The 22,532-nt window shown below is 44.1% G+C and overlaps 1 protein-coding gene across 1 annotated transcript in view; it reads right to left on the bottom strand.

Moving 5' to 3' along the window:
• Nucleotides 1–22,532, bottom strand: part of SLC13A2 (solute carrier family 13 member 2) — a 44,076-nt gene that overhangs the window by 19,240 nt on the left and 2,304 nt on the right. Inside the window, exons 2-4 of the mRNA XM_001368620.5 lie at nt 4,531–4,659; nt 2,599–2,735; nt 706–926 (exon numbers count right to left, since the gene is read on the bottom strand). Coding sequence (XP_001368657.1) covers nt 706–926; nt 2,599–2,735; nt 4,531–4,659 — 487 coding nt within the window. The remainder of the gene's footprint in view (nt 1–705; nt 927–2,598; nt 2,736–4,530; nt 4,660–22,532) is intronic.

Raw genomic sequence — 22,532 nt, 5'->3', positions numbered from 1 at the left:
TCTGTCTGTCTCTCTCTCTGTCTTTCTGTCTCTCTCTCTGTCTCTGTCTCTCTCTCTCTCTGTCTCTTCCTCCCTCCCTCTCTGTCTCTCTCTGTCTCTTTCTCTCTGTCTCTCTCTGTGTGTCTCTCTCTCTGTCTCTCTTTCTGTCTCTCTCTGTGTGTCTCTCTGTCTCTCTCTGTCTCTCTCTCTCTGTCTCTCTGTCTCTTTCTCTCTGTCTCTCTCTCTGTGTCTCTCTCTCTGTCTCTCTTTCTGTCTCTCTCTGTGTGTCTCTCTGTCTCTCTCTCTCTCTCTGTCTCTCTCTCTCTCTCTCTCTCTCTCTGTCTCTCTCTCTCTCTGTCTCTCTCTCTCTGTGTCTCTCTGTCTCTCTCTCTCTGTGTCTCTCTCTGTCTCTGTCTCTCTCTGTCTCTCTTTGTCTCTCTCTCTCTGTCTCTCTTTGTCTCTCTCTGTCTCTCTCTCTCTCTGTCTCTCTCTCTCTGTCTCTCTCTCTGTCTCTCTCTCTCTCTGTCTCTCTCTCTTTCTGTCTCTCTTTGTCTCTCTCTCTCTCTTTCTCTCTCTCTCTGTCTCTCTCTGTCTCTCTCTCTCTCTGTCTCTCTGTCTCTCTCTCTGTCTCTTTCTCTCTCTCCCTCTCAGAGAATAGGCAAATTCTAGGGATGAAACATGTTCAGGAAGGGAGGACCCTCTCCAAGGCCCAAGGCATGATCTTACCCTTCTCAGTCAGGCTCGGTGGTTCTTTCTCAGGATTACAATGAGGCTCCTGGAGCTCAAAGGAGATGTTGACGTGGCCTGCCTCACCATGCTTCTGCTCTGGGGCTTTGTGTAGCTGATCCAAGACGGCGTGAGCGATGGGCACCATCATTGCTGTGGTGGCCGTGTTGCTGATCCACATGGAGAGGAATGCGGTGACGATCATGAAGCCCAGGATCAAACTAGGGAGAGGCATGGTATGAGGTGGTCTGGGCTCCTCCCCAGCTTAGGAAAACAGAGATCCAGGGCAAGCTCAGCCAGGCCCCGGAGAGCTTCATCCTAGAGCTCGCATTGGCCATGGGTTAACCAAAGCCTTCCTCCTTCACACACCCCAAAGACCCAAAGGAGGAGGAGATGCAGCCGCAGATGCTCTACCTCCCACCATCTGCTCTCACCCTGAGACACTCACATCCCCCAAGCCCGGACATTCCTTCCACGCCCTGGGACTCCCCACTGCCAGGAGAGCTGCCCAGCCTCCCGCCATGGATAATGGCATTCTCTGTCTTCCTGACACCCCCAATAGGACTATAAAGAAAAAAGCTAGCGTGTGTGTGCACATGTATGGGAATGTACACATATGTAAGTATATGTGACAATATAGATATGTGTGAGTATAAATGTGAATGAGTATATAGGTGTGCATTCAGATATACACACACGTTAGCACACATGAGTAAATATACACACATGTGTTGGCATATATGTATAAATATACATGTGTGAGTATATACATGTATATATGTGTATAAGTATAGATACACACATACATATTACATAAAATCAATCTCTTGGGCAGCCAGATGGCACAGTGCATAGAGTGCCAGGCTTTAAGTCATGAAGATTCCTCGTTGTAAGTTCAAATCCAGCCTCAGATGGTTATTGGCTATATGACCTTGGGCAAGTCACTTAACTCTGCCTTAATTTCCTCATCTATAAAATGAGCTGGAGAAGGAAACAGAAAATAACTCCAGTATCTTTGTTCAGAAAACCCCAAATGATGTCACAAAGAGTTAGGTGTGACTAAAACTCAATAACAAAAATCAATCTCTCCCCTTTTCAGCAAGAAGTAAGGAGGGCATCTTCTTGGCTTTGCATTAACATTTCACTATCTCTCTGTCTCCCTCCTCTCAGCAACCCAATCTTCTTTTTTTAACCCTCACCTTCTGTCTTAGAATCAATACTGTGTAGTGGTTCCAAGGCAGAAGAATGGTAAGGGCTAGGCTAGGGGTTAAGTGACTTGCCCAGGGTCACACAGGTTAGGTTTGAACCTGGGACCTCCCGTCTCTAGACCTGGCTTTCCATCCACTGAGCCACCCAACTGCATTAAAGTCTTCTGGTCAATGATGGGGGTTGGGTGGAAGAGGGGGGAACATAGTATCATAGAATTATAGATCTAGAACTGAAAGGATCTTTAGAACACATTGAGTCCCACCACCTAATTTTATAGATGAAGAGACTGAAGCGCAGAGTGTTTAAGCAAATAGCTATTAAGTATTCCTTCAAATCTAGCATTCTACTCATAATAACTCCCTTCCTCTTCCAAAAACACATGGAGGAAAGGCAGCTAGGTGGCTCAGTGGATAGAGAGGCAGGCTGGGAGATGGGGAGTCCTGGATTCAAATCTTATCTCAGATACTTCCTTGATGTGTGACCCTAGGCAAATCCCTATTTCCTAGCTCTCACTGCTCTTCTGTCCTTCAACTAATACTCAGTATTGATTCTAAGATGGAAGGGGAGGATTAAAAAACCCCACCCCAAAACACATAGAGGCCTTGACCCATGTCTAATGCCCCCCCCCCATAACTGCTCAGACTCTGTTTCTCGTCCTGGTCTGTGGCATCCTTCTTGACTCACAATGCTGGCCTCACGCCAATGATGAGGAGAACTCGAAGAGCGATGCGCTTATGAAGGTTCCAGTGTTCCACAGATATGGCCACCAGGAGGCCCCCAATGAAAAGGATGTTGGTGTCCTTCAGGTACTCTATGGAAACCTGGTACAAGTCAAGCCCACAGGTGAGAAAGGAAAGTGAATGGAAAACTGGGCAACTCTCTCCATCCTCCCCTTTTTTAGGAAGTTCCCACTAGGGTGCTCAGGAATTTGTTTGATCTGATCAGGGAAGCATTTCAAACTAGTTGATTTCCTTTGTGATTCATTGGATTTTATTTGGGCTTGGATCGGTTTTTTAAACAGCATCATTCTGAGGAGGGTTCCAGAAGGGTTACCAGTTTGCTGCCCAAAGAGTCCAGGAGCCAGAAAGGGTAAGATCTTCCCCACCCCACAACCACTGGCAATAACCACAGGCTTGGGGTTTGCAGTGGCATGCCAGTTTTAAACCTAGTCTGACTCTCAGTGGCTTCCAGAAGTGGCCACTTCTAGCCTTCAATTGGGGCTTGGACCAAAGACCAGCTCCATTAATCCAATTTCTGCCAAACTGTGAAGAATTCTGCCCAACTGTCTAAAAATGGTATGATCTGAACCAAGGACCCTGTTTCCCACCCTCCTCTCCCCAAAGCCTCTACGATAGCACCTTGTGGAAGCCTAGATGGTGATCATTAGGGTTCTGGCTTCAAGGGCCATGATACCCTCCCTTCTAAGTTATATGCATGGATCAGAGGAGCCACTTTTCCCTTTTTTGTTCCAATATTCCTTGCCCGCTGCCCTGGTCTTGTTGTCCCCAGACATTTCCTGCCTGAACCACTCTCTCCCCTCCTTCCCCATTAGTATTTACAGGTTCTGTCAGCAAGTTTCAAGCCCCAATGAGTTCCATGGCCAAATAGGCTCAAGAAGATGTGAAGAATCAGGAAACATGAGTGTTAGCACGTCATCCAGCTGTTTGGGGTTAGAGTACAAAATGTCTGCAGGGAATTTTTTTCCAGAGTCTCTACGGGCATTTGACAGTGGACAAATTCAGCCTTGAAAACTCAGTTGTGAAGAACATGAAAAATGTCCTCTTGGGTCAAAGCCTTCACGGAGTTCCTTCTAGCTTAGGGATGGGGAAGGAGACACTGAAGAATGGTTTGGGAAAGGAGGGGCTGACGTCTTTTCTGGATGCCATCATAATCCAAGAAGGTCCCTAGGCTCGTGACAACTGCCACCGATGTAGCACTTTAGAGTGGTCAATATTCCCATTTCATGGAGGAGACTTGGAAAGGTCAAGTGATTTGCTAATGATCACCCAGTAACTGGAACATGGCGCTATCCATGCCATCTCAGCTAATAGGGTTTTCTCCTTCCACTCCCCAAAAGACAAAGCCCCAGACTGTCTATTATTGAGTCATGGATCTTATTGTTAAGAGGGACTCCCAGAGGATATTTCTTAAGACAAGTAAATAATCATTCTGCCCATTTTACAGATGAGGCTGGCTAGATCCAGAGAAGTTACAAGACTTTCCCAAGATCATACGGTGATGAAAACAGCAGATGGTGGTGGTGTATATATGTGGTGGGTGGTTGGGTTGAGGGGCTAGAATCCTTTCCCCTCCTTCCAAATTAGGTACTCTTTCTCTTAGGCCAGTCTCATTCTGAGTCACCCAGCTGGGTGATCTTGGGCCTTTGGTTCTGTAAACCTCAGTCTGGTCATTTGAAAAATGGGAAAAAGAATGACCTCTCAGGATCAAAGGAGTGCCGCTTACAAGTATCAATCATTCCTAAGAGCATCTGATTATTTCTCAATTAATAGTGGCATCCTCTCAGCCCCTTCTCAGACTCTCACTCTCCCCCAAAGCCCTTTTGGGTTGTAGGAGTTGGATGGGCAGAGAGAGATGGGAGTGAGGAGAGATACTCACCTCTGATGCATCCATGATGCCCATCATGGGGAAGAAGACAAGGGGAAGAAAGGCAGTGACAGCTAGTGGCAGGGTCTCTGTGCACCACAAGAGTGCCATGAGGATGATAGTATAGGCACATTTGGCTTCCTGGAGGCGGGAGTAGAGAAAGGTGTCAGGGACCAGAGATGACCTTTATTGCCCTGTGACTCCTCCTAACCCCAAAGTTCCCCTCATCCACCATCTTTCCCTGCCCTTCCTTTATAAGGCGGCCCCCCTGGAGCCCAACGCCTGACTTCTTCTAGTCTGCGTGTTTGGAAAGATGGGAAGAGGATAGATTCTTGCTGCCCAAAACTGGGGGCAAAGGGGAACAGGTCTTCTGAGAAGGGGAAATAGAGGAATGGGAAGAAACAACTTTGAGGGTTTGCAGAGCTGAGGGGAAAGGGAAAGGGAAGCCCTGCAGTGCAATCGGAGACCAAGAACAGGATCTCTCCATGCAGAGAGGGAATCCATCTACTCATTCATTCATCTCTCCATTTTATTAGGCATTTATTTTATGTATTAAGCACCTATGTGCCAATGGACAGCCAGGCTGGGTAGTGGAAAAAGCACTGGGTCTAGAATCAGGAAGACTCATCTTTCTTGTTGGCAGTATGATCTGGCAAGTCACTTAACTGTCTGCCTCAGTTTTCTCATCTGTAAGATGAGTTGGAGAAAGAAGGAAATGTAAACCACTCCAGAGGCTTTGCCAAGAAAACCTCAGTAGGGAGATGAGGAGCTGACCAGCCACAAGTATGTGCCAAAGACATAAACAATAGTCCCAACCCTTAAGGAGTTTCTGTTAAAACTTTTCCCCAGGGAGGCCAGTTTTGAGGTTTGGGGTGGGACATGGTGAGGACATTAACTTTCCTCAATCCCAGGCCAGGCCACTGGGGCCAACTTAGTCCCTTAAGGGTCTTCTGCCCAGTCTGGGAAAGGGCCAACTTCCACACTGGGGAAATTGGACTCAAATCCCAGAAGATCAGAGCTGTAGACCAAAGGAGGAAACTAAGGTTCCATTATTACATTCTAATAGGGTAAGAGAAGACATAATGTGTAGCTAGGAAGGCCCTTTTCTTGTCTTCTTTTTTAAAAAACTCCTACCTATGTCTTAGTACCAATTCTAAGATAGAAGAACAGCAAGGGCTTGGTCATTGGAGTCAAGTGATTTGCCTAGGGTCACATAGCCAGGAAATGTCTGAGGTTGTGTTTGAACCCAGATCCTCCTAACTCTATCTACTGTGCTACCTAGCTGCCTCTCAAGAAGACCCTTTTCTAGCCAAAGCACCCAGCTCTGAAGGTGGTAATCACGGGTCATTGATAAATCTTCATCTCTTTGGTTTGACTTCTAGGGAAAGAAAGGTCCTGGGTGAGGGGGTAAAGTGAGGGAGCAAGGCTTGAAGGTTGGAGAACCCAGGGGTCCTACCGTAAAGAGGGGCAGCACCTGGAAAATTGCTTCAGCAGAGATAGGGACAGGGGACATCCTGAGAAGATAGGAGAGCCAAGGGAAGGCTTGGGGAAAGTCTGCTCTACTAGGGGTTGGGGTGAGGGGAGAAGAAGACAATATGAAGAATTCGGAGAAATCCAATAAAATCTCGGGCCATTTGGGAGGGGTGGCTGGTACTGGCAAGAGGCTGGGAGCCCTTTGGCCACTGTGGGGCAGGTGGCACATTTTCCAAAGATTTTGGTCCCAGGATACTCCGTATGGCCATAGTCCAGAGGCTTCTAATGTGGGGGTTTGGGGGAGCTAACAGAAAATCAGACAGGGGGCTAAGATCAGGATGGCAGGGGTGGGATCACTGGGCATCTTACCCAGTTTGGTCAGGATTTCTGGGGTGGTGGGTCATTGGGGGGAAGGGAAGAAACACTTTGACTCCTTCTGGCCAAGAATTCTTATTCTTAGCCAGACCTTCTAATCTCATGCCATAGTTACCACCCAACAAAGATTCAGTTCCTTCCCTGCCAGGGCTTTTTGTGGCAGAAGAAAAGCATGATTTGTCCCCCTGCCAAACCAGCTGCTGTACAATAGGTCTGGGGGTTGGGAAATTGAGGGCAAAGCAGAGCAGGCCTTCCCCATCAACAGCCTTGGTAGGGCCAGAACTCTCCTCAATCCCAAACCAAGGCCACAGGAGCAGACTTTAGTCCCCTAAGTGTCCTCTGCCCGACCTGGGAAGGGGCCAACTCCCCAGCTCCCTCCTTGTCCCCTCTGTTCTCTGGGGAAGACCTCAGGGTGGGGCTGCCTTGAACCTGGCCCTGTTCCCCACCTTCCCCCCACTTTTGCCTTTGTCTTCTTTCCACAGGGTGTGGGGGTATTCTGCTGATCCCAAGGTTCCTCCCCCTCTAATTGCCCTTGCAATGATTGAACAGCTGAGTTACTCATCGGCCCAGCCCTGTCTATTCTCCTGGCCAAGAGCAGGCAGAGTAGCAGGGGGCCCCTGTGGACTCTGTGACCAGACCTTCTCCTCCCACTGCCCTGCTCACCCCAAGGAAATCTTGGCAAGGTCTCAGCTTTCAGTAGGAACAAGGGGAGAGATTAGGAGGCAACTGAGGGATTGGGGACTCAAAAGCACTTTACCTCCGTGAACCTCGGTTTGCTCATCAGCAGAATGGGAGTTTCCCTTAAGTTCTTATGTTTTACCCTACTCCCAAGATAATACACCTAAGAGAAGCATCTTTAGGAAGAAAGGGGCCTTATGGTCCTCCCTCTCCCCTAATTCCAGTATAGCTCCTTTAGGGCAGTAATGTCCAACTGGCCTGCTTTTGTGGTATATCCAGCTTAATAAATATTTTATCTGTCTGTCTATGTCTATGTCTATCTGTCTATCTGCCTATCTATCTGTCTATCTATCTATCCATTCATCTATCTATCTCTATCTATCCACCCATTTACCTACCTCTATCTTTATATATTCTATCCATTCACCTATCTCTATCTATCCATCTACCTCTATATCCATCCATCCATCCATCTATCTATCTATCTATCTATCTATCTATCTATCTATCTATCTATCTATCTATCTATCTATCTATCTATCCATCCATCTATATCTATCTATGTATCTATCCATCTATCTATCTATCTATTATCTATCTATCTATCTATTATCTATCTATCCATCTATCCATCCATCTATCTATCTATCCATCTATCTATCTATTATCTATCTATCCACCCATCTATCTATTATCTATCTATCTATCTATCTATCTATCTATCTATCTATCCATCCATCCATCCATCTATCTATCTATTATCTATCTATCTATCTATCTATCTATCTATCTATCTATCTATCTATCTGTCTGTCTGTCTGTCTGTCTGTCTATGCATTCATCCATCCATCCATCCATCTATCTATCTATTATCTATCTATCTATCTATCTATCTGTCTGTCTGTCTATGCATCCATCCATCCATCCATCCATCTATTATCTATCTATCTATCTATCTATCTATCTATCTATCTATCTATCTATCCATCTATCTATCCATCTATCTATCTATCTATCTATCTATCTATCTATCTATCTATCTATCTATCTATCTATCTGTCTGTCTGTCAGTCTATGCATCCATCCATCCATCCATCCATCCATCTATCTATTATCTATCTATCTATCTATCTATCTATCTATCTATCTATCTATCTATCTATCTGTCTGTCTGTCTGTCTGTCTGTCTGTCTATCTATCTCTCCATCATCTAGATAGTATCTATTGATAGTAAATAGATATCTGTAGATAGGAGAATAGCTCTATCATCTACTTAACTTCTCTTGATCCACCCATCTATCTCTCTATTCATATCTATCTCTCCATCTCAACTTATATATTCATCCATCCTTGTCTATCTTAATCTATTTTCCGAACTATTCACTTAGCATCCATTTTCCTATATATCCCTCCATCTTCCTAGGCATTTGCCCATCATCTATTTTTCCTATTTATTTGTTCTGTAGATCATTACAGAAAGAAGTGAATTTGCCCAGAGGTCACATTTAGTAGCCAAGCCAAGATTAGATTCCAGCTCTCCTGACTCAGTGTGCTTCTCTTCATATCGCCCCTAGCCTAGCATTTGGGATCAAGTCATCTACCCTTTGCAGGGGCTTTTTAATCTGGGGCACATGGACCCTTAAGGTGAATATGGCTAGATTTTGGCAGGTCCATGAATTTCATCTTTATTTTCATTAACCTCTCACTGAAATTGCATATTTTCTTTGATTATTGTTATTATTTTGAACCTGTACATTCTGTCTTAGTATCAATTCCAAGATAGAAGAGTGGCAAAGGTAGGCAAACAGAATTCAATAACTTTCTAGGAGTCACACAGCTAGGAAGTGAAATATCTGAGGTTGGATTTGAACCCAGGACTTCTTGTCTCTGGGACTGGCACTTCCATTGAGAAACCTACATTCCCCTAGACTTACCTTTTTCATCCTTCTTTCCTGACCTGGCATGCCTCCTCTCTCTCCTCTACCCACCCTCTTTCCATGGTGCCCTTATAACCTCTACATTGGTCCATTCTGGACTGTGCTCCTTTCTCACCTTGACTTTGAAGACTTCTATTCTGACCTCAAGGTTCCTCCCAGATACCACTTCCTTCATCCTTCACTGCCTTGCTTTAGTCATATATACTGTAGTATCAGTCTTCTACCTGCCTTCAAGTGAATATATACTTTTTAAAGACTATGATTTCTCCATCTTCTTCATTGTCTCCCTCCAAATCTAGTATAGGGTGCTGTATGCAGTGTTTGTTGACTGATAACATAACTAGTTGTACATAGTAGGCTTTGTTGTTGTTGTGTAGTCCTGTCTTTATGTTAGAAAAAACCTCCTTTTGGGGTTTTCTTGGCAGATACTGGAGAGGTTTGCCATTTCTTTCTCCAACTCATTTGACAGATGGGGAAACTGAGGCACAAAGGGTAAAATGACTTGCCAAGGGTCACACAGCTATTAAACATCTCAGGCAGGATTTGAATTCAAGTTTTCCCACCTCCAGGCCTGGTGTTCTTTCCACTGCAGCACCACCTAGCTGCCTTGACACAGTTGGCATTTAATCCTTTTTGAAATGAACTGGTTCTAGTCTCATTTTCTCCCAGAAGCCTTTTGTGATGACCAACTACACATTTTTAGGATGCTGTAAGGTTTCCAAGTCATCTTTTTTCTGATCCCTTTTCCACCTGGTGTTTTGCCCCATGCTCTTAGTACATTGGACACGAGACCCAGGCTTTAATTCTGGCTCTGCCACTAATTCACTGAGTGACCATGGACCTTGGAGAAAGAGTCACTTAATTTTCTAAGCCTCAGTTACTTCATTGACAAAAATGAGGGGGATCAGACTAGATGACTTCTAAAGTCCTTTTCAGGTTTAAATCTATGATCCAATGAGCCAGCCCCAGAAAAGAGGGCTCTAAGAAAAGAAGACTCCCTCCCTCTCCTCACCAGTTAGGCCTAGTCCTTTTGGCAGACCTTGGCACCCCCTATCTCTAGCTACAGGGGTACAAAGCCTTCTTGGCTATCCCAAGCATAACTGGCCATAGCCAGGACCTGGTAGATTAAAAAGTATACTGTTTCAAAAGGAGGAAGAAAGACAAGAAAAGGAAGATAAAAAAGAATGGAAGAGAAAAAAAGGAATGAAGAAAGAAAAGACAGAAGGAAGGAGGGAGGGAAGGAAATACGAAAAGAAGGAAGGAGGGAGTGAAGGAAGAAAGACAAGAAAAGAATGGAAGGGGAAGAAAGGAATGAAGAAGTGAAAAAAGGAGTGGGGGAAGGAAAAAAGATACAAAAGGAAAGCAAAGGAAGGAAGGAAAGAGGGAAGGAGGGAAAGAGAAAGGGAAGGAAGAAACATAAAAAGAGGAAATTTAGAAAGAAAGAAAGGATAAAAGGAATGAAGAAAGGAAGGAGAGAGGGAAGGAATGAGAGAAAAGCTGGGCTTTAGAAAAGAGTTGAGAAAATGAATCCCCCTTTCTTCTTTGTACAGGTGAAGGAGTCTATGGATGGGAAGTGTTTTATCTATCCAGCTTTTTCTGGGTAGCTTCTCTCTCTGTCTCTCTGTCTCTCTGTCTCTCTGTCTCTCTTTCTCATCTCTCTCTGTCTCTCTCTGTCTCTCTGTCTCTCTCTCTCTGTCTCTCTGTCTCTCTTTCTCATCTCTCTCTCTCTCTCTCTCTGTCTCTGTCTCTGTCTCTGTCTCTGTCTCTGTCTCTGTCTCTGTCTCTGTCTCTCTGTTACAATGGATGGTTCACAGGATTGGATACAGAGACAAGTCATTCTGAAGTCAATGAAGATGACCTAGAAACAAGCGATAATCCAAATAAGATTCAGAAAAGTCCATTTCAGACCACCATGAAGAACCTCTGAGAGCTGGCTTTTTTCTTATCTGTTCAACTCCAACAACCTTCATGGCTTTTTTGCTCTTGGTCCTCTCTTTCCCTGTATCTTAGCTTGATCTTTCCCATGTCCAAAAACCATCTCTTCCTATCAATCTGCTCTTTATCATCTATCTTCTCCTTTCCTTCATTCAAAGCTTCAGGTCACCTCCTCCAGGGAGTCTTCCTGAATGGATCCCAACCATTCTCTATCAACCCTACCTACTCACATAATTCCAGGCCATCCCTTGCCCTTGCACAGGCCTGTGGTTGTTTACTCTGCCTTTAAAAAAAAAAAAAAACCCTTCATGTGGAGGGAGCAGCTGAGTGGCTTAGTGGATTGAGAGCCAGTCCAGGATACAGGAGATCCTGGGTTCAAATGTAGCCTCAGACACTTCCTATCTGTGTCTCCCTGGACAAGTCACGTAACTCCCATGAGAACCAATGCCAAGTATTGATTCTAAGATGAAAGGTAAGGGCTTTTGTTAAAAAACAAAACAAAAAAATAACCCAAACCACCTTCATATGAACTTCATAAGCTAGGTGGCTTAGTGGATAGAGCCAGACCTGGAGATGGCAGGTCCTTGGTTCAACTATGTCCTTAGACACATCCCACCTGTATGACCTTGGACAAGTCACTTAACCCCCATTGCCCAGCCCTTACCATTCTTCTGCCTTGGAATAAATACTTAGTATGGATTCTAAGAGAGAGGGTGAGGATTAAAAGAAAAAAACGACTTTATGTGTTTCTGTTATCAGGCTTGTCTGATTTTCTTCCCTAAAGCAAGTCTAAGGGAAGCTAAGTTAGATTCTTCAGTGCTTTTCATCAAGCCCTGCATTCAAATCCCGCCTTGGATATTGCCTTTATGATCTTGGACAAGTCACTGAATCCTCCTAGGACTCAGTTTCCTCATCTGTAAAATGAAGGAGTTGTACTAGATGGCTCCTGAGGTCCTTTCCAGCTCTAGGTCCAAGATCCCATGACCTAGATGGATAGAGCAAGTGGATCTACCCCTGTTACCTCGGGTAGGTTGGAGCACAGTGCCTGGCACATGTTACGGCTGTGCAGTCATGCCCAACTCTCTGTGACCTCATGAACCACAGCTCTCCCTGGGGTTTTCTTGGCAAGGATACTGAAAGGGTCTGTCACTTCCTTCTCCAGTAAATTAAGGCAATAGAGGCTAAGTCACTTGCCCAGGGTCACACAGCCAATAAATGTCCAAAGCCCAATTTGAATCCAAGGCTTCCTAACTCCAGCTCAGTGCTTTAGCCTCTTAGTTGCCTCCCACCTGGTAGGGAGTGCTTCATAGATGTTTGCTAACTCACTGTTTGCTTTTGCTATTTGGACATTGGAAGAGTGACCTTTATCTTTCTCAGCCTCAGTTTCCACATCTGTGAAATGGGAAGGGATTGGACTAAGTGACCTCTTGGGTCCCTTCCAGCTCTCAGTCTGTCATCCTATGACCAATCATCTCCCAGAAATGTCCCAGGGAAGGATCAGGACAGATCAACTAAATGAAGCACATCGGTGTTAATCACCAGCCATAGAAATACCCCCAAACCAAGATGGCACCCGTCTGCCATTCTAAGCTGGTTAGATGGGCAAATCCTTGTTTCAGACTTTCCACAGGAGACAGTAGGAAAAGTCTGAGGAGCCCCAGCCTGGGCCCTCAGAGATCCCCGGGAGATGGGACCATCTTTCCTAAAAAGCCACGAGACCAAGTCAAAATGGGAGGGAAAATCTGCCCGGTGCCAACTCTGAGACTCAGGGCAAGAGGACTTTCAGGGTGACCAGCCCTGGGGGGATAGAGGGAGGGAGGGAAGAATGAACGGAGCGTTCCCTGAAGGGCTGTGGGAAATGACCCACATTGTGATTAACCATTACTAGGGCAAGAATAACTGGAAGCATCAGCAGGAGATGCCCAGATGCCCCAGAGCTGTCCCGTGGTTTGATAGTTAACCTAGGCTGGTAGAGACTGGCCCTGGTGGGTGGCGGTGAGGCGAGCAGGAACCACTTTTACGCGCATCGGCTGGTTCGGTCCTCCCGGGACAGCCTTGCTAGGTAGAAAGGACAAGTCTAGTCTGCCCCATTTTGCAGATGAGAAGACTGAGGTCTTTAAAGGTAACTTGCTTAGCTCATGCTAACAGATTTAGGTGGAGATTTTAGGGGCATGAAGGACTTGGGAAGAGCTTAGTAAATGTCTTCAGGGATGGAGAAGGCTTGAGGAAGGGCTGAAGAATGTTCCCCCGGCTCCTGCTACCAGGCAGGAGAAGAGGGATGTTGGGTAATAGAGAGCTCCAGGGAGCCTGACTCCAGCCATCGCCTGGGTTGCTCTGGCTTTGAGGAGCCTTTTTGTGCTTGCCAGCACTTTCCTCCTACTCCCTCCCCTCTTGGCTTACCCTGGGCAGTGATTGTAATAAATCCTTCTGGCTTAGTGACCAAAAAAAGACTGAACAACAGAGCTGGAAAACTTCATTAATCCTTATTGAATGAAAATGACCTGGAAGGGCTCAAAGAGCTCACCTCCCGGGACTCTGAACCTGGGAACTGGGAACAAAAAGATTTTTCTCACTGTGTGTTGTTGTTATTCAGTCATTTCTCACTCATGTCTGACTCTTTCTGACCCCACTAGAGTCTTCTTGGCCAAAATACTGGATCCAGAAATGTTTCTTTTCTAATCTCATGTATTTTATTTTATTTAAAAACATTATTCTTGGGGTAGCTCAGTAAATGGAGAACCAGACCTAGAGACGGGCGGTCCTGGGTTCCAATCTGCTCTCAGACACTGCCTAGCTGTGTGACCCTGGGCAAGTCACTTAACTCCCATTGCCTAGCTCTTACCACTCTTCTGCCTTGGAACCCATACAAAGTATTGATTCCAAGATGGAAGGTGAGGGTTTAAAAACAAAACCAAATATTATTCTTGGGGTAGCTCAATGGATGGGGAACCAGACCTAGGGACTGGAGGTCCTGGGTTCCAATCTGGATTCAGATACTTCCTAGCTGTGTGACCCTGGGCAAGTCACTACCCTCATTGCTTAGCCCCTTACTACTCTTCTGCTTTGTAATCAATACACAGTATTGATTCTAAGATGGAAGGTGAGAGTTAAAAAAAAACAACTGTCCAGAAAAAAATACATATGTTTATGTGTGTATATAACACACATGTTGTTAGTTGTGTCCAAATCTTCATGGCCTCATTTGGGGCTCTTTTTTCTTTTTTCAAAAATTTTATAGCCCTTAACTTTTATCTGAGAATCAATATTGTGTGTTAGTTCCAAGGCAGAAGAGCAGTAAGGGCTATGGGGGTTAAGTGACTTGCCCAGGGTCACACAGCTAGGAAGTGTTTGAGCTCAGATTTGAACCTAGGACCTCCCGTCCCTGGACCTGGCTCTCCATCCACTGAGCCATCCAATTGCCTCCCCCCCATTCCCAATTTGGGGTTTTCTTGGCAAAGACACTAGCATGGCTTGCCATTTCCTTCTCCAGCTCATTTTACAGATGAGCAAACTGAGGTAAACAGGGTAAAGTGACTAGTTCATAGTCATACAACTAGTAAGAGCCTGAGGCTAGATTTAAACTCAGGAAGATCCAGTCTTCCTGACTCCAGTCCTGGCATATGCACATATGTGAACACACACATGTTTCCCAGGCTTTTTATTCCCCGTACTTTTAAGTTGACTTTGCTTTATTAACATTTTCTTGGTTCTAGACAATCAACAAAACAATAAATCAATCCCTGATTTTGTAGCATTGGCTGATTTTAGAGGCTTCAATTGCTCAAACTAAAAATTTCACAATCCCACATCAGAATGTGATGACTCTGGCATGCTTCTGACTGGAAGAGGACCTTAGAGACCATCTGGAATGGCCCCCTCATTTCAAGGTCAGAAAACTGGGGCCCAAAGAAGGTATATAACTCGCCCAAGGTCTCTTGTACAAGGTAGAGCCACAATTTAAACTTCTTTTCTTTGACTTGAAATTTTAGTACTTGTCCAGTGAAGTGGAGAATAATTATAGCTTGCAGTTATATAGCTTTTAAGGTTTTCAAGGCATATTACATTTGATTGTAAAAAGAACCTGTGAATTATTATCCCCATTTTACAGATTTAAAAAATGGAGACTCAGAGAAATTTAAGTGACTTGCTCATGCTGAACTAGACCAGATTGAAAATCAAATCTACTTGGCTCCAAGTCCTTGTTCCTGGCTATTATAGCTGATATCTCTTCTCTTCTCTTCTCTTCTCTTCTCTTCTCTTCTCTTCTCTTCTCTTCTCTTCTCTTCTCTTCTCTTCTCTTCTCTTCTCTTCTCTTCTCTTCTCTTCTCTTCTCTTCTCTTCTCTTCTCTTCTCTTCTCTTCTCTTCTCTTCTCTTCTCTTCTCTTCTCTTCTCTTCTCTTCTCTTCTCTTCTCTTCTCTTCTCTTCTCTTCTCTTCTCTTCTCTTCTCTTCTCTTCTCTTCTCCACTTCCCTCCTCTATTCTCCTCTCCTTTCTTTTCCAAACCCTTATCTTCTGTCCTAGTATAGGTTATAAGACTGGAGAGTGGCAAACACTAGGCAATTGGGGTTAATTGACTTGCCCAGGGTCACACAGTTAGGAAGTGTCTAAGACCAGATTTGAACCCCAGATTCTTCTGTCTCCAGGTCTGGCACTCTATCCATTGTGCTAATTAGCTGCCCAAAGCAGTTCCTAACCTTTTCTTTTATCATGAACTCCTTTGGCAGTCTGGTGAAGCCCAGAGATTCCTTCTCATGTTTTTTTTTTTTAAACCCTCACCTTCTATCTTAGAAATCAATACTGTGTATGGGTTCCAAGGTAGAAGAGTGGTAAGGGTTAGGCAATGGGGGTCAAGTGACCTGCCCAGGGTCACACAGCTAGGAAGTGTCTGAGGCCACATTTGAACCCAGGATCTCCCATCTCCAAGCCTGGCTCTCTATCCACTGAACCACCTAGCTGCTCCCCACATAGGACTTTTTTTAATCCTTACTTTCTGTCTTAGAATCAATACTGTGTATGGGTTCCAAGGCAGAAGAGTGGTAAGGGCTAGGCAATGGGGGTTAAGTGACTTGCCCAGGGTCACATAGCTGGGAAGTGACTGAGCTCAGATTTTAATCCAGAACCTCTTGTCTCTGCTGTGATTAAAATTTTTTTAAAACCCTTATTTTCTGTCTTAGAATTAATACTAAGTAATTGGTTTCAAGGCAGAAGAGTGATAAGAGTCAGGCAACTGGGGGTTAAGTGACTTGCCCAGGGTCACACAGCTAGGATGTGTCTGATGTTAGATTTGAATCTAACACGTCCCTTCTTTAGGTCCAGCTTTCAAACCACTGAGCCACATAGCTACCTCCTTCAGAATGTTTTTTTTTTTTAACACATAAAGTAAAATATTCAGAATTGAAAAGGAAAACCAATTATGTTGAAAGGTAGTTAATAAAATCTTTTTTAAAATCAAAAGTTCCAATGGACATAGTCATAGTAATATTGTTAACAGTTTATCAACTGGCAAAGCCTTAGTGACTTTGATCACAATGACCCAAGGCAATTCCAGAGGGTCCCTGAGGAAGAAAGCTTAGAGAAAGAACTGATGAATTCTGAGTGCAGATTCAAGCAGACTTTTTTATGCCCTTTATTTTTATTGTTGTATGTGTTTTGTGATGTGGCTAAAATGGAAATAAAGGCAGCTAGGTGACACAGTGGATACAGGGCCAGGCCTGGAGACAAGAGGACCTGGGGTCAAATCTGGCCTCAGACACTTACCAGCTGTGTGACCCTGGGCAAGTCACCTATCCCCGATTGCCTACCACTTGCTGTTCTTCTGTCTTAGAACTGATACTAGCATAGAAACCCCTACTTTAAGAGCTATAAAAATGTCAGTTATAATAGGGAGGAACAGAGACTTGGAGCCAGGCAGACTTGATTTTGAATCCAGGCTTAGGTGAGTCTGAGTAAGTCATCTCAGTTCCTCTTCTGTAAAATGAGCTGGAGAAGGAAACAGAAAACCACTCCAAACAGAGTCATGAAGAGTCACACATGACAGAGACAACTAAACAATGTGGAAATATATTTTGCATGACCACATCTATTAACGAAAACCCCCACCAGTGCCTAATACTCAGGTTATCCATCTTTACCTTGAAGTGATTTACATAGATTATGTCATTTGGTCCTCACGAGCAGGTCATGGAATCAGCCTTAGGATTTAGAATTGTGGGGGAAACTGAGTCAGAGGTGGTGGAGGAATGCAAAGCAGACATGGGCAAAGGGCAGAGATGGGAAATGGAGCATTGCGTTTAGGAAACAGCAAGATGACCAATTTCAAGGGAATGCAGATTGACTGAAGATGAGTAATGCACTAACAAGCCTGGAAAAGTCACCCAAATCTAGATGGCGGAAGCCTTTAAGTGGCAAACACAAGTGACTTTATCCTATCCTGGAAGTGTCACTGTGAAGTCCTGGGCTTTCAGGAACACTGTTTGGGCATCTGTGTGGATGACGGAGAATGGACAGACTTGAGGCACAGAGCCCAATGAGGAGACAATTGCAGTAGTTAAGGTGATGCTGCTGCAGTGTGTGTATGTGGGTGGGTGGAGAGAAGATGTCCTGTGGAAGCACCATCAGCACACTTTGGCAACAGTTGCGATGACTGCGGATGAGGGAGAGTGACGAATCTGGGGAGACTCTGAAGTTGCAAACCTGGCTGACGGGAAAGACCTCGGTGCTTTCCACAGACATCAGGAAGTTTTTGGAAGAGTAGAGGGGATGGAGGAAAGAGAATGAGCTTTGGTTTGGACATCCCGAGTCTGAGGTGCCCGTGGCAATGAGCCATGGCAGCTGGTGGTGGCTTTCTGGAGCTCAGGAAAGACACTAGGGATAGAGAACAAATAGGAAGAGAGAGAGAGATTAGGCAGGCAGACAGACAGACAGACAGATAGATAGATGAATGGATGGATGGATAGATAGACAGACAGACAGATGGATAGATAGATAGGAGATAGGTAAATAGACATATAGGATAGACAGACAGATAGATAGATAGATAGATAGATGAATGGATGGATGGATAGATAGAAAGACAGACAGATGGATAGATAGATAGGAGATAGGTAAATAAACATATAGGATAGACAGACAGACAGATAGATAGAGAGATAGATGAATGGATAGATGGATAGATAAATAGACAGACAGATAGACAGATAGATAGACAGACAGACACAGATAGATGGATAGATAGATAGACAGACAGAGATAGACAAACAGACAGACAGATAGATAGAGATAGATGAATGTATGGATGGATTGATTGATAGATAGACATATAGGAAAGATAGATAGACAGACAGACAGACAGATAGATAGATAGATAGATGGAGATAAATAGGCAGACAGACATTTAGGATAGATAGACAGACAGAGACAGACAGATAGATAGATGAATGGATGAATAGACAGATAGATGGAGATAGACGGACAGACATATAGGATAGATAGACAGAGACAGACAGACAGATAGATAGATAGGTAGATGAATGAATGGATGGGTTGGTTGATAGATAGACAGACATATAGGATAGGCATACATACATACATACAGATAGATAGATAGATAGATAGATAGATAGATAGATAGATAGATAGATGGAGATAGACAGACATTTAGGATAGATAGACAGATAGATACATAAGACAGATATACAGATAGATAGAAAGACAGACAGATAGCTAGCTAGATGGGCAGATGGATGGATGGATAGATAGATGGATGGATATATAGGTAGATGGATAGATGATAGATATATGGATAGATATATAGATAAACAGACAGAAATATAGAAAGGCAGATCCAGGAGCAATGGGTTGAAGATGTTAAGAGGAAAATTTCTATTAGATTAGGGAAGATTTCCTAAAAATTAGAGCCATCTGAAAGGGCAGTGGGGTAGCCTGGAGGTGATACTAGTTTCTATGCCCCAAATTCTTCAAGCAAAGGCTACATGATCCCTTTTTGGGCATGTTGTAGAAACAGTTTGTTTTTAGGTACAGATTGGACTAACTGGAAAACAAAGTTCCTTCTAATTCCAAGTTTCTTAGATTGTCTCATGAAAGGAAAGGTCTGGAAATGGAAGAGATCTTTAGAGGCAGATCATCTAACTAAACTCTTTCCCTTTTACAGATAAGGAAACCGAGTCCTAGGGCAGTTAAGAGACAGGTCCAAGGTCAATGAGGTGGTCATCAAGCATGGACTCAAACTGGATAGATTCCCACCAGCTATGATCATTCTATTCCCAAATCCTGCACAGAATGCCCTTACCACTTGTTGCCTTTTGATGCAAACATTTATTTTCTCTATATCATATTCTGTGTCCAGGAAATACTTTTGCCTGCTATCGACAACAGCAAGTTCCTAAAGCAGGATGGCTGGAGATTTTAATTTTCTAGGTCAAGAGGGGAAATAAAGGCAGGCAGGACTTAGAATACTGAAATGACTTAGCTCTTTTTCTTGGCACCAGAGGAAAGGCATAGTCAAGCAGGATAGAATCTCAGAGGACATGAAAGGAAAATCTTATTCTAGATGAAAGGACCCTAGGAGTACAGATCCTCTCTCTTCTTTTTTTATTTTTTACAAGTGAAGAAAGTGAAGTCCAGAGAGAAGTGACTTATAGGTTCACAGATCTAGAGCTGGAAGAAAGACTTCACATTTGACAAATGAGGAAATTGAGGCCCAGAGATGTTCAATGATTTGTGTAGTCTCACAGATTTGAGACATGTATAGCTAGTGTTACACATCTGATGTCCTCTTTCATCTTGTCTAAGTGGACTGGGGAAAGAGATAAGCTCAGGAAATAATTAAGGAGGAACAAGGGAGATGAATGGCATGACTGCCCAGTTTAAGCCTTGATTCTCATTCTCACCAGATGCAGGAGAGATTAAGGGATCCAAGGATGTAGAAGGGACCTTAGAAGCCATCTAGTCCAACTTCCTCTTTTTTCTTGCTGACTTCTCCAACTTTACATAGGTAGTGAGCACCAAGGATAGGATTTGAATCCATATCTTCTTTCTACCTCCAGACAAGCAGCTATTCTAATGTCTCTTTCTGACCAAAGGAATATAAATGGAATAGCCTAAAAATGGCTGAGGTCTTGATGTGATTTTGTCACAGCCACCTTCAAGACTGTAATCCACTCTCATTGTTTCTTTTAGCCTATTATCCCCACGGGCACTCCAGGAGAAGGTGGACCATGTTTGCCATGCTCTCTGTTGTCTGGACATTTTGGCCTTGGTATAGGTCTATGTGGGGGCAGCTAAGAGGCTCAGTAGATAGAATTCCAGGCCTGAAGTCAGGAAGACTCTTTGTGAGTTCAAATCCAGCCTCAGACATTTTCTAGCTGTGTGACCCTGGGCAAGTCACTTAACCTGTTCACTTCAGTTTCTTCATCCATAAAATGAACTGGAGAGGAAAATGGCAAACCACCTAGTATCTTTGTCAAGAAAACTCCAAATGGGCTCACGAAGAGTCAGACATGATTGAATAATGACTGAACAACAAAAAGCCCACTGAATGAATGACCCTTGGGGAAGGAGAATATCTGGAATTTTGGCATACAACTTCTGACAATAGAGAGATTATTGCAAGTACAGATTGTTTCATTCTATGCATTCATATTTCCAGGGTCTAATACCATGGCTGGTACATAGTAGTTACTTAATAAATGCTTGTCTAAGGGCAGCTATATGGAGCCAAACTTAGAGGTAGGAAGTCCTGGGTTTGCTTCTGTCCTTAGATGCTTTCTGGCTGTGTGACCCTGGGCAAGTCACTTATCCCCCCCTCCCCCCCATTGCCTAGGCTTTATTGCTCTTCTGCCTTGGAACTGATACTCAGAATCAATTCTAAGACAGAAGGTAAGGGTTTTAAAAAATGCTTGTCAATTGACTGGGATAAGGTCACCCTGCCTTAGATACTCTCTCTAAGGGGGAATGAATTACAAAATTATAACAAAACCTTCTATAAGGCAACTCCACCTAGTAAACAGCTCTTAATCTAGGTAGTGTGTCTACTGGAGACAGCAGTATAGTAAGAGAGCAAGAAGGGATGGAGGGATGTAATGGAGAGTCTGAGGTCCCAGAGTTGAATCAGGCTTTTTCTCAGAACTGGCTCTGTAACTAGGGATTAATGACTTTCTCTGAACATCATTTTTCTTCCTGAAGAATATGAGGGGGTAGAGTAGTTGGTCTGAATTTGAAATCATGTACAACCCCAGAAGGGGTGTTAGCTCCCAGTGACTGTCCAGCAGCCACAAGGTGCCACACTACCCTTCTGAGCTGCCAAGAAAAGACAGCTAGTGGGGAGACTTCAGAGCTGGTGTGGCAAGACTGCCCAGGGAGTTTCTATAAAGCAGTGGTTCTCAAAATGTGGTTTGGACTCTGCTTGGGCTCCCTGTGACTCTTTTAGGGAGAATGAGAGATCAAAGCTATTTCTAGGATGCTGAGATATTGATATTTCTTATGCAGTAAAAATGAATTGATCTGCCCCACATCAACAAAAACTCTTTGGTTGGGGGGGGATCAGTAGTTTTCTTTAAACTCTTACCTTCCAACTTATCGATTCTAAGGCAGAAGAGGGGTAATGGATTGGCGATGGGGTTAAGTGACTTGCCCAAGGTCACACAGCTAGGAAGTGTTTGAGTCTAGATATGAACCCAGGACCTCCCATCTCCAAGCCTGGCTCTCTATTCACTGAGCCATTTAGCTATATACCCCACGCTGCTTCTTGAATGACTAGATCTGAGATTGAATGAGCTTCATGCCTTGAGAGGCACAGATTTGATCATGGATCAGCTCCCTCTGTCCTTTCTTCTCCATTGATTCCCTAGGATTGCTCCTCTAGGTGCCAAGCACACTGTCTACCCACTCCTCTTCAACTCTCTCAACCCGTCTTCCAGCATTCCTAAGTACCTGCACTATAATAATGCCCAGTGTTCTCTCCTTCCCCCACTTTGACTTTTTATTTACTTATTTGCTACTAGAAGTTTTGCCATAAGTCACATGTAAATTACTTGGGAGGACAGGCTTAGTGAATTAGATCGCCAAGCCTAGAGACAGAAGGACCTGTGTTCAGATCTGGACTCAGATACTTCCTAACTGTGTGATCCTGGGCAAGTCATTTACCCCCCACTGTCTAGCCCTTACTGCTCGTCTGCCTTAGAACCAATTTTGACAGAAGGTAAAGATTAAAAAAAATTCCTTGGGAGTGGGGGCAACTAGGTGACACAGTAGATTGAGTGTCAGGAGGATTTGGGTTTGAATCTGGCTTCATATACTTCCTAGCTGTGTGACTCTGGGCAAGTCACTTAACCCTGTTTGCCTAGATCCTGCCCTTCTGTCTTTACAGAAAGTAATACTTTATTAAAAATAAATGAATGAATTACTACTTGGTGGCAGGGGCTATTTCCTTATTTTGCCTTTATAGCTCTAGTGCCTAGCAGCCTAGTGCCTGGATTTGTCACCTAGAAATCACAGCTGCTTGTTGAATGAAGAATGAATATGTGAAAGAAGGAGAGCCTAAGGGATCCAGGGAGGGAAGGAGAAAGACCAAGTCTGGGGAATAGGAGATGAATTGAC

Source organism: Monodelphis domestica, chromosome 2, assembly GCF_027887165.1.
Source record: "Monodelphis domestica isolate mMonDom1 chromosome 2, mMonDom1.pri, whole genome shotgun sequence".
Lineage (NCBI taxonomy): Eukaryota > Metazoa > Chordata > Mammalia > Didelphimorphia > Didelphidae > Monodelphis > Monodelphis domestica.
The sequence above is the reverse complement of the archived record's forward strand: the minus strand, read 5'-3'. Positions and strand labels throughout refer to the sequence as shown.